This window comes from Oryzias latipes, chromosome 3 (genome assembly GCF_002234675.1).
Source record: "Oryzias latipes chromosome 3, ASM223467v1".
Classification (NCBI taxonomy): Eukaryota; Metazoa; Chordata; class Actinopteri; order Beloniformes; family Adrianichthyidae; genus Oryzias; species Oryzias latipes.
The window spans coordinates 5,242,824-5,255,631 of NC_019861.2; the positions used below are offsets into that span (position 1 = coordinate 5,242,824).

The 12,808-nt window shown below is 42.0% G+C and overlaps 2 protein-coding genes across 2 annotated transcripts in view; both read left to right on the plus strand.

Moving 5' to 3' along the window:
* Positions 1–381: 381 nt before the first annotated feature.
* Positions 382–8,520, plus strand: LOC101170163 (tubulin polymerization-promoting protein family member 3). Its single transcript, XM_004066808.4, has 4 exons — positions 382–521; positions 4,252–4,452; positions 6,243–6,396; positions 7,929–8,520. Exons 2-4 carry the CDS (start codon positions 4,265–4,267, stop codon positions 8,121–8,123), a joined length of 537 nt encoding a protein of 178 aa, XP_004066856.1. The 5' UTR covers positions 382–521; positions 4,252–4,264; the 3' UTR covers positions 8,124–8,520.
* A 339-nt stretch (positions 8,521–8,859) lies between these two features.
* LOC101175302 (transient receptor potential cation channel subfamily M member 1) overlaps positions 8,860–12,808 on the plus strand; it is a 52,723-nt gene continuing 48,774 nt past the window's right edge. The window contains exon 1 of the mRNA XM_011487102.2: positions 8,860–12,440. Within this exon, the coding sequence (XP_011485404.1) occupies positions 12,357–12,440 (84 nt within the window). The 5' untranslated portion in view covers positions 8,860–12,356. The remainder of the gene's footprint in view (positions 12,441–12,808) is intronic.

Below are 12,808 nucleotides of genomic sequence, written 5' to 3' on the forward strand. Positions count from 1 at the left end.
TTTATTGATTGCTCATAGTTTTTTAACAGTTAATCCTGTGAGACCGGATTCTGTGTTTTGATGAATGCAGACTTCCAGAAAATCAGGCAGAATGAGGAAATTAAGATTATAATAACCTTAAATCTCAAAACCCGCAAGACTAGTAGGTTTTATTCTTTAAATTGTGTTTTTTGATCATGTTTGAGGTGCAAAAAAGTCCTAACTCACACTGTGACTCACTTTTTGCAACTTAGTTCATCTGCTTGTGTATTGTTTGATGAATGTTTTTTCATGACTTCAGCTCCTTCATGTCCTTGTTTTCTGTTTCTGTTGTCAGAGCTCATGAAAATAAAAAGGTTTGGCACCAAGATCACTCACCCAGCCGGAGAATCAGCCCTCCATTTCCCTAGTCTCTGTTTTGATGTTCTTCTGCATGTAGGACAGGATGTCACCATGGCGACATAATAAACAGATGATAACAAGCCCTCCAGTGCGGTTCTCAGGCCAGGAAAGGGAGCAGAGAGACACAGGAGGACGGACAGGTAGGACGCTGCAAAACATTTCATAGCTACTCAGCTGCACAGATACTGACAAGAAAAAAAACAAGAAAAGTTGTGGTATATTTGTTTTTTAAAACATTTTTACGGTCAGCTTTCCTTTTTGCCTAGAGGGTCCTAGCCTGCTGACCTCACAGTCATTGTTCACCTGCGAACCTATGGTGCAAATATCTGGAAAAAATCATTTAGTTTGAAAGCTATTGATTTATTTCTTCTATATTATCAGTTTGTGACTAAATTGTGTGATTTCTGTATTAAATTTGTGTTTTGCACTTGATCAGTAGTAATGGCAGTTATGGGCAGCAAAGTGTTCTTTTTCTGTGGTGGGACATTGTGTCTGCATTGTCATGAGATTTAGGTCTTGGATTTGCAGCATGCTTCATACCAATTTACCACAATCTTTTAGGAATCGAACAGCCTTTTGAAGCCTTTGTTGATCACAAAATGCAGTTTATAGGTTCTCAGTGAAGTTCAGAGCTGGATTAGGTAATGAGGTCCGTATGCCAGCTCCACATGAACTTGTCATGGTTAATGTCAAAGTAAGTTTAAAAATGCTTGTGGTAAAAGAAGCACCTTTACAATGTGTGTGTGTGTGTGTGTGTGTTGGTGTGAGTGCGTGTGTTGACTGCAGCTTTTGACAGTGTCAACTTGTAGGATCTGTGAATCTGTGAAACAGCAGCACTCAAAATGTTAGACGCTTCTCACTGATGCGTTTGCGGCACAAATGTTGAGATGAATTCTTACTTCCTGAGTGAAAAGCGTTTTTGCTTAAAATCAGCCTTTAATATTAAAATTTGGCTTTTTAGGCCAAACTAAATTATATCATTAGTTTGTGTGAATGTAAAATGCAGCTACAATGAGATGGGCGGGACTGAAATCCCTCACACCCCCTGAAACACAACCCGTGCTGGAGGTTACACCTCCTCAAATGACCACCTTGAGTGTCAAAACCGGTCATTTGAGGAGGTTGCACCTTCCTCCTCAAATGACCAATGTTGACACTGAAGGCGGGATACAAAAAGGAGATATTTACTTATGTGTATGAAAATCCTATCAATGTTCGTTCCTCTTTTTTTTCTTTGCAAATGTTATGAGTGCAATTTAAAAAAAATCTCAGGCAGTTTTGATTTTATTCGAGTGGGGTGGGACTAGACTCCAAGAACCCTCAACGTACTTCATCCTTTTTTTTTTAATAAACCTTTATTTAACCAGGATAAAAAGCTAATTTAAATTAAAAATCTCATTTGCAAGAGCGTCCTGGCCAAAAGGCAGCAGCACAACAATAACACACATTTCTCATTTACACTCAATCAACATTAAAAGGCAGTCTTAAATAAAGCCTTTGCAGTTTGACAGCTTTGTCTCACGTTCATTTAAAAGTAATTGCCAAGTTTCATAACACTGTTCAGTTAAGTGAATTTCAGTCAATATGGCCACACCCCTTCAACACTGACTTTCCTGTTGGTGACACCATAGATTATTGGTCTTTGCATGAATGTTTGTGTACTCAGCAAACGTTATCAGTAAATGTAAATATGAATTGAGGCATTTGTCATTGAAAGGCAAATTCCTTCAGGTAGATCCATCCATGATCTGATTTCAGCACAGAAAAACTCTGTCCCATGGGGGCATTTCACTCATTTAAATCATCAGAAATGTAATCTATCAGGAATTAGTTAAGTCTGCTCTGACATTAATGCCTTTACATGAGCCAGGGGGATTCTATAAACCCATAAACGGACTTCTATTCCTCACTCCTTCACACTTAGTGTAACGGGGCGAGATCTTTCTTTTTTAATTACACAAATTATGGGTTGTTCCTAAGTTTCTTTGCCCCCTGTATTCAGTGTTAAGTTGTAGCCCCTCCTTAATGTGTTCTTCTTTGTTGGTTTTCCCTTTATAAGTTTGGAAGGTGGCGCTTGATTTCCCTCTCCCTTTCTGTCCAGCGGGAGGGGTGTTGATGTCAGTTATCTCCCAAATGCTGTTATTATTTGAGATCTGTTATGTAAAATACAAAAACTTTATAGATCTTGACGGTTTATTTCAGTGTAAGAATTAGCTGAGCTCTCTCTACCTCTCACCCTCATGTTGTCAGGTTTAGGCTTGATGAGCATGAAGGACCCAAAATGCAGAGTAGGGAGGCCCACTCCCAACGTCAACGTTCCTCCGAAGACCCCTCAAGATATCACAAGGGTTAGAATTAAACAAGGAAAAAAGGAATGAAATTAATAACAGTATAGAATCTGACAGATAGCAGATGGAGAAAACAACTGATCTTCCCTGTGGAAAATATGGCAAGAATTCGCCAAGAGAGCAATGTTGACTCTCTTTCATTGTACATTTCTAGTGATCTCTTAAAGAACTGCAGAAGTTTTGTTAAGAAAGCCTGACTCTTAGTTTCAAAGCAGGGACAGAAGACGTGTTCCGTGTGAATTCTGCTCCAGAATATCATCTGTAAAGCAAAGTCAGGGACCACAGAACATAGAAGGAGCGCAGTGGCGATTTCTTTAAGACTGCAAGGGAAGCTCGGCTTCCCTTATAATGTCACAAAATTAATGGTCAAATATGTACTATTGTATTGTAATAACATTGTATTCTCACAGTGCATTTCCCTATGGAAGCCCAGCGTCCATTGACTTCAATGGGGCTGCTTTGAACGTTTTTTTTTCAGCGCTTCGAAACTAGACGGTCATTGGATAAACGCTGCGATTATGTCCCGCCCACGGACGCTCAACGTCTCTGGGGGTGAATGGGGAGTGGGCTGGCCCCGGACTCCGAGCTTCTGCGTGATGATTGGAGGGTCTGTCGAAAGACTGCATCTCCTTTGACTGACAGCGAGAGCCTGCCAATAAAGTCCCGGCCTCTCAGCCTGGGGTTGACAGCGATTCTGTACTATCAGGAATCACTGAAGCTTTTCCCTCAGTCCCATCGCGGATTTCTCAAGTTCAGTCGAAATAAAAACTGCTGCAACCTATTTCTTTGATATTTGCTTGGTGAAATTGCCTGATTTTCATCATACATTTCACACAATTATACACCACATTGCTTGTTTCAGTTTTACAGAGTTTAATATTTTTTTTAGATCGTTCATTCATTCATTCATTCATTCATATAACGTTAGTAGGCTAGGCTAGCGTCGTGGGTGAAGCTCCGCACGAAGGTGCTAATATTTTCGACCTGATTTTGGCGAAGCCATTTGAAAGTGTTCCTCACGAGGAAAAACTTAGAATTAAACAGCAGGGCAGATCAACACCCAAGATTGATTGATTGCAAAAGACAGGGAAAAATAACAGGTCTTTTCAGCTCTCCTGGTATGACAAAGTTAGCTGGCTGACTGGAAGTGCTGTGACAAATAAAATGTACTGCTGGCCATGCCTCTTGATGAAACCATCTCACGGATGTGTTGTTTGGTCAAAGGTGAGGATTGGAGATCTGTCTAACTTTGACAGGGCATATAAAAGACATGAAAAGAGCAATGAACATGTAAGTGCATGTGCAAGATTAAGTTGCATGGGCAGGATCAGAGCTTCCCCTCTCTGACAAACCACTGGAAGGAGGGGCTCATTTGCTCTTTCACATCTGTTTTAACAGAATGATTTTAAAGTTGAATGAAGATGTAAAATCCTTTATGTATCATTTGTTAAATGAAGGCTCCAAAATTTCAATACTGGTCCTTTTTTTTAATCTGTTGTTTTCTCTTCTTTCCATCTCCCAGTTGCTTTCTCATCATGGCTGAGAACTCACATGAGGATAAGCTCCTCACAGCATTTCAAAAGTTTGCCGTTCACGGAGACACTAAAGCTTCAGGGAAGGAGCTCAATGGGAAAAACTGGGCCAAACTCTGCAAAGACTGCAAGATTATCGACGGCAAGCATGTGACTGGCACAGACGTGGACATCATCTTCACTAAAGTCAAGTGAGTTTTGTCTTCTTAGGTCTTGTGAGGAAAGAAAGGAGAGTTTGTGCTGCACCGCTCTTTCCTTTTCCTGCGTGGTGGAAAACAGCGTTTAGGCAGTTTGTTCTGTTGCCCTCTAACAGAACAAACTGACTACACAAAGGAAGGATCATCTGGCTTCTCTGGTGCCGCTCGCACAATACAGAATCCAGTGAATAATGACATCTGTAGCCTTAACAAATACAACAATTCAAACTGCTTTACAGCAATGAACTTCTGCCACAGTTTAAATTATACTATTTTTTAAATGTTTTTTTTTTTCATCCAAAATATTCAAATTTCACAACTTTTCCTAAACTCTGCAGAAGATTTTGTTTTTCACAAATTTTTTAAGGACCTAGAAATTGCATTTTTATTTTCAAAACCTTTCCAGGCTTTTCATGACAGTACAAACCCTGTGGTAGTGATGGCAAAAACGGAACGCAATCCCTTCAAGGGTCGCCACATCCAGTCAGCTTTCACAGGTGGTTTGGCAGAGATTTTTATGCCAGATGTCCTTCCTGACACAACCCTGCATTTGGGGACCGACACCAGGAGGCACAGATGTGGGCCCCCTTGTGGCTACATTGTGCAGCAGCAGCCTGAAGGGTCTCGCCCAAGGACCCACACTGAATGAAGCTCAGTGGGCCCCCTGGGAATTGAAGCCTGGTTTCCCATGCACCAGTGCTTCACGCAGCCAACCGAACCATCCAGCTATGTCAAATCATATGAAACAGTTACTTTACAGTTTGGAAAGAGTGGAAAGAGTAATAGAGGAGCAGAGTTTGGGAAGGATGAGTATATTCTGGAGGACAAGGGAGAGTCAGAGAGGGTAAAGAAGATATGATGGTGAATGTTGTCACTATAATTGAGGAGCATAGCGTCATCACAGTCTAAGGTTATTGTCCTCAGAGCTGGAGGAGAATGAGAGATTCTGGAGGGAGATGGACGAGGAGGCAGCGTGAAGGGGCCAAGTGATACAATTAGAATGAATTAGTATTGAAATCAGAATGCTTTAAATGGAATCACTTTTATTTGTAATCAGCCTTATTGAATTGTCATTAAAAAAAATAGCAAAATTTGAGAAACGTTGAATAAATTCGATAAACTTGTGAGCTTCTATTCCTTTGCCTAACACTTAAATTTAGTGCACCATTTGTGTTAATTTTTTCTCCCAAAGCTAAAATGCCTTCAACTACAACCTCTTAAGATGAAGAATGTAGCGCTTAGTGACATCATCAATATGTGACCATTACAATCAAAGACATTAGTTTTCACAATTAGGGCGTAAATAAAAGATTTGTGGCTTAACGGTCTACATCTGCAGTACCACAGAACATCCTTCTCTTCCTATTTAATGTGAAAGCCCACCTAATGATGTTGTTACACGACACCTACTGAAGCTTAAGTTAATTTTTAAATATATCTTCTCTGGTCAAACCCTCATCAGAAGTGCCGCTGCCAGCTGGTCTGGAATAAACAAACGGATCGCAGGTTCAGTAGACCGCTACACCCCCTCTCCCCTATTCTCTTAAAAGAAAACTGTCCAAAGTACACTTCTTTGTTTGTATTTAGAGTTTTGCTTTAATCTGCAGTTTTTACCAGCATTTTTGAATGTCATCTTTCAAAATCTACACGAAATGCTTTGATAAAAACATGTTCTGAACTGTGTACATCTTTGGAGTGTTTTCCATTTTTCGCATCTAATTTTTGCTGATGGATGCCATGATGATGAACCAGAGCTTGTGGTCCTCGTCTGTGTCAACATACAGGCAGAAGACAGCTCGAGTCATCACCTACGAGGAGTTTCAGCGCGCCCTCCAGGAGCTGGCTTTGAAGAGGTTCAAAGGTCAAAGCCAGGAGGAAGCTTTACAATCCATATGCAAACTGGTGGAGGGCCAGGGACCGGCCAACGTTGGGGTGACGGTGAGACACAAGCTTTACGCAAAAGAATGTCAGAAAAACACTGAACACGCAGACATCATTTAATTTTAAATACAAAATTATGACAGTTGATGTGGTGCTGACCAACACTTTAAACTCGTGAGCATATAACGTTGCTCACCCAGCCTGCAAAATTTGCTTCTCTAGAGGTCCACAAACAAAGACAGAAGCTGATTCGGTGAAGACGCTGTTCTGAGCGGTTCTTTGTGGCACTTTAAGGTTGAGTCCTGTAAAATGGGTGTTGATGGGTTTTATGGAGTTCAAACAGTTGTCTAACAGTTCTTATTTTATTATTTGCTAAATAGAATTTTCCCCATTTAGGAATTCAACACTTCTACAAATTTGTACCAGAAAGAGAAAGTATCTCAGATCTCCAAACTTTCACCCTCAACTGTAAAAGCAAAACCATTTATTTCAAATAATTTAAGGTTCCTTGCGAGTCTGTGGGAAAAACTCCTAGTTCCAACAGGAGGTGTCAGGCACACAGAGAATGGAGAGGAAAGTTAATTCCTGGTAGTGAAGAGATGGGAGATAACTGGAGGGTCAGTGGGTCAGGTCCATGAATCCACTGGACAACGTCTATTGGAGGAGGAGGGAGAAGCAGAACCAGGGAATCCAGGAAAAACTAAAGCTTCAGCCAAAACAGGTGGTGGGTGGGTCAACAGAAAAATGACTCAAAACATACAACCAAGGCAACCAAAGAAAGGCTGAAGGAGAAGCATATCATGGTCATGGAGTGGTCCAGCCAGTCTCTGGACCTCAATCCTATTGAAAACCGATGGAGAGAGCTGAAGGTCTCAGTTGCTAAGCAACAGCTGCCAAATCTGAATGATTTGGATGCGATTTGTAAAGATGAGGTTCCTCCTGATATGTGCAGAATCCTGCTCATCACTACAAGAATTCTATGACTTCTGTGCTGATATTAAAGGTTTTGTCACAAAGTAACAAGTCTTTCCAGAGAAAGGGATAAAATATTTAGTTTCATCAATAAAACACAAATTCTTCAAAGTAGATTTCTTGATTTTCTTTGTGATTTCCTATCTCTCACTATTTTAATGCATCTAAAATGATGATGACAGACTGTTGACTTCTTTTTAAGAGGGCAAACCTACAATATCAGATACTATTCCTTTACTGTAGCTCCTGGAGAAAATCCATGTATTCACCAGGAGCTCCACACAGAGAGGAGCCAGCTGAGACTGGTGGCTGGAAGGAGACAGTGCTGACCCCTACACCACCCTTTTTTTTAAACTGTTGCTTCATCTTTAATCTGGGATAAGATTAGTCCACTTCAGTCTGTGGTTCACTCATGAGTGTCATCTGTGAAACGAGCCATTACAAAAATAAAACTATTAGAAAGTGTTTTGGACTCATTCGGCCTTACCTTAGATGACTGGAGTTTTATTGACCTCTGATAGAGCCATGTATTCCTTAAAACAACAAGTAAACAACAAGAAAATATGCTAAACCGAACCCTAACACTGACTGTTGTTCCTGCTGTTTGTTTGCATTAGAAAGCTGCAAAGATCGCTGCAGTGGACCGTCTGACTGACCCGTCTCGGTACACCGGATCTCACAAGGAGCGCTTTGATGAAAGTGGTCGGGGAAAAGGGCGTGAAGGGCGGGAAGAGCTTGTGGAGAATACTGGATATGTGGGAGCCTATAAGAATGCTGGGACATTTGACATCAAGAAGAAAACTGAGAAGTGATTGGGTGGGAGCTGACAGGAAGTGCTGCACCTCTGTGCCAACTGGACCAAGCCATGAACTGTAACCTATGCGTGTGTGTGTGTGTGTGTGTGTGTGTGTGTGTGTGTGTGTGGAGTTGTGAATGTGACCTTTACTATGAGTCTGATCAACTTTTGGATCCTGATCAGTTGCTTCTTTTGCCAAATTTAAGAAAAACAAATGTGTGTGAGCAGTGCCCCCAGAGGCAGGAGAGGTCACTACATGTGTTCATGCTGCAGTGCTCAGGCTGAGGACGGCTCAATTTAGTATGTCCGGTCCCTTTAGCAAGCTGCATAAATGCTAAAGCTCATTAACTCATCTGAACTGTTTTTATTGTAGTTTTGAACAAACACTGTCCATAAAATCAGTCTCAAATAATCTTCTTTCTTTTGTCACTTGCATCACTGTGTTTTACACTGGGTGAGGGTCAGAGTGCAAACTGCAGGCATGTAGAGGAGAAACCAAACTTTTCATTTGCAGCAGCACACCACCTGAAAAAGATCAGAAACGGAGCACAAGTGCATCCTATGAAATGGATTAGACAAGAAAAACAGCCCAAGTTTGCAAACAATGCAATAAACGCTCAAACTTAAAGGTGCTTGAAGGTATTTTTTGAGTCCTGCCTTAACATTGTCTGGATTTATGAAGTTAATGTTTTGGTTTTCCAGTTTCTTGATAGAGAATTGGTTACAGTGTGTTCTAGTTTAGACAACACAACAAAGAGCAAATGGCTTTGTGCCTGAAGTGTCATGCAAACAATATAATGAAGCTTAAAATGAGGGAAGCTGTCACGATGAGGCAGAAGAACCAGCACATGAAGCTCAATCTAATAAAACGTTACAGAAGCAAATGTTAGACTTTAAGTGCTGCTCTGCACATGAATGGCCTCTAGTAAATATTTGCACTCTGGTGGTAATTTGTTTTGTTTTGCCCATGGTCCATCAATTCTCTGTGCATCACCTGCATCACCTCTGTGCTGTAACCGCCACCCAGCTTCTGTTTTTAAAGGTGTTCTGTTTTTAAGGCTGCAGTATTCTGGAGCAGCAAGGCTGTCCTGTGGAATCCACTGGGCAAATTAGAGAGAATCAGTGAACTTTGTGGGGCTGCATGCTCGTCCAGATAAAAGGGCCTCCTTGAAGCGATACATGATGAAAGGCAAGCAGACTTCTGCTGGCCCTAACAACCTTGCATTAGAGCACTTCGGCTACATTGCACTGTTCCGATCTGCGGGTCACTGTAGCTTTCCCACTTTCTTAGAGTGTGACTTGTTTATGGCGTTTCATCGCTGCCATATATTGAACGAGCATAAAGACAACTGAGCGGGTGTATTCAGGAACTGAGTGAGGAACCGCAGGCGCAATCCTAACTGAGCAGTGATCCTGAGCGCTCACTTCACTCCCGCGCTCGCTGGGTTAAGGGGGCGTTTTTGTCACTTGGGGGCGGTAACCTTTCTGGTTGATCTGATTGGCTGAAATTTGCATGTCAAATCCAGCGAGGCAGCAGGGACAGGAATTTCTTTTAGAGGCTTTAATAGAAAAGAAACGTTGGCTGTAACGTGGATTGAAACGTTAGTGAATGCAGTGATTTTCACATGAGAAAAACTTACTGCACAAAAAACCCAAGACTCACAAGCTCACTTCACTTCTCCATATAAATTCAACCACTTAAATACTTGAAATTTCCATTTTGGTTTCTCTGCTTTCATCGGCGCAGATGTCTGAAGAACAGATGCAAAAATAAATGAAACACTGTAAATTCTGGTTAATTTGGCTTTGGAAAAATTCAGGCTCGGACCAAATTTTCAAGTAGCTCAACTTAAAAAACAGAGATTTAATGTCACTTGAACTGTTCTTCAATTTTATTTTTTCAATTGTACATGAAAATATTTTTTGACCCCTGAACCTGCAGAGTAAATATACCCTTGCTTGTTAGTAACATAAACTGCTATAGGAGATTCATCATATGCGGTTTTCAAACACGGGTCAGCACTTCATAAAATGAACGACCTTGGGAGAATTTCAGGCAGGCAGCTCAGCAGTGCATTTACCTGTTTACACCTCCCCATGGACGGTTCAGCCCAATTGACTCGCCTGTTCTGTGACCTACTTACAGAACCAGGTGTGTGTTCTACGCCCTCTGTCATCCATTTCCGCGAGCACTGTGTTTGTCGCCGGTTCTCCGGGCTCGCTGTTCTCCTTCTTGCTTTTCGACATGATGTCTTCTCCCTGTCTTTTTCGGACAGCGATCATCTCCCCTCTTCCGATGTGGAGGCGTTTGTCACCCCCACGTCTGCCCCTCCTGCTAACCCCTCTTCCGGTGGCTCAGCACCGCAGCTCCTGCTTCTCTGCCAAGCGTCTGAAGGACTGGCCTGCCCATTGCATCTTGGAGGCTCTATACGTCCGGGGAGTCCTTGTGCCTTATGGCAGGGGTAAAAGGGGTTTTTATGACGAGTGGTTTGCTGATGTCTGGCTGCCAGAAATTTCGGATGCTGAACACAAATCCACAGCTTTAATGTTTCTCTAATTAGTCCACAAACTGGATTATGGTGTTCTGCGATAACGCAACCACGATGGTGATTATTAATAAAGGACATTCAAGAAGTGTCATGATCAGTAGTTTAATGCTTCGGTTGACATGGTTTAGGGGTTTGAATATCTTTATAATACAAGCAACTTTTATCCCTGGCCATAGAAATAACATTGCTGACGCTCTCTCTAGCTTCAAATTCTAAGAATTCAACATTTTGTGTCCGCAAGCCAATCCTCACATTCTGCCCTGCTTTCAAGCAGAAGACACTCGACTGAGAGCATCTCCATTCAGAGACTTGTTGTTGTCTGCATCTATATACATGAGGTTTGGCCTGGCACTCCTCGTGAATCGGTGCCGCTTCGACAGCTGCACTCCACATGCCTATTTCTACACTCAAAGCAATGGAGCGAGGGTCCTCCTCCGCATTCAAAGATACATCAGACTAAAATCGATCGACTGACATATAAGCAGCACAAAGGAAAATAAGTTCTAGCATTTTTGATGTCTGAATATTTATTTTATGCCAGTTGGAAGCCTCGAATATATGGGTGTTACTTATGCTTTGTGTCGTCTTCCAGGTCTTGTTCCATGGCAGTTCCATTATATATTATTTTCCTAGTGGCATCGTACTCGGATGGGAGCGGCCCTATGTTCAAAGATGTCGGGCTCACATAACAGTTCTGCTAGATAGTGTGTTCCCTTTGAGGCACTGTACTCGGATGTGAACAGCCCTTCGATCAAAGGTGGGCACAGTTTATCTGATTTTTTTTTTTCTTTTTAACCAGTGGCCCCCAGGGGGCTCCGTAGATTCAGTCTGTGTGAATTTCTCAAAAAAGATGGTTAATTTTCCAGGTTTAACCATGGGACAAACCAGAGGTGCAGCATAGAGTATCTGAGCCTCAACTCTAAATGTTAAAACCCTCACCAAATTTCTGTCCTAAATTCATAGTTTTACCTTAAATTATGTGGAGTTGTTCACCTCTGATCTGAAGACTCCAGGTTCAGTTGTGTTGAACTGCCCTTGAGCAAGACACCACACACCACAGTGCCCCTGTAGGCGTGGCTAGCACCCTGCACAGCAGCTCTGCCTCCATTAGTGTGTAGGTGTCACTGTAGAGCATGTTGAAAGGGGTAACAAAGTACAGCAGGAAATATGTGGAACAAGGGAGGTTCCTTCCAAATCTTTATATAACATCAATTTTTACATAGCAAAATGTTGCAAAGTCACCTTCTTGCAAAGCTGCTGCCTTCCAATGCAGCCAGCAGGTGGCGCTGTGATCCAAACATCAGCTGAAGAAGGTGATTGGATTTGAATCTGTGTGACTGCTGCCTGTAAAAAGCCTCACAAAGAAGATTTAACTTCACTCAGCGTTTATTAAATCTACAGCCGGTAAAAAACACCGCCCTCCATTCTCCCTGCATCCACTAATCCTGATTACAACTGAAAGGGGGGCGTCTGCTCCCCCCACGTTCAACAGACTGAACAGACCACAGAGGACTGCAGCTGGAGTTTACAGGGCAGAGGGGAGACAAAAAAACCATACAGAGAAGATCAGTGAGGAGGAAACATCAGGGAGGAACAAGAAGAGACAGACAAGAAGTTGGTGAAGAGAAAACACAAACATAGGTAGTCCATTGAGACAGTGGACATGAGAGGATGAAGCAAAAGGACAACTGATCTTCATCATGGACAACAGAGGAAGGAGAGGAACAAACGGATCCATCAAAGACTCTTCCATTACACGTCGGACATCTTCTGGATCACAGAAGGTAAGGCGGTGATCCAGACCCCTGTAGACTGTCAGACACCCCCCCCCCGCCCCTGCAGAGCCCCCCAGGACAGGAAGAGAACATCCTCAAAAGTTTGAAAGCAGGGATTTCTGTTTTTGGTCTGTTCCATCTCCAAGCTCTTTCAATGAACATATTAGATCAGGATGATCACAGATTTGCAACTTGGTGCATTTTTTTCCTACAAAATAATTATCCTTTTATGTATTTTAGTACATGTAGAAATAAATACTTTCAAAAGTTTTCACAAAAGTCTCTGTTTTAACCCTCCTCCTGTGTTGGAGTCGGCACCAACACATTTTTAGTTTTTAAAAACATAAAAGTACCTGAGGCTTTGCTTTAAGGCTTCT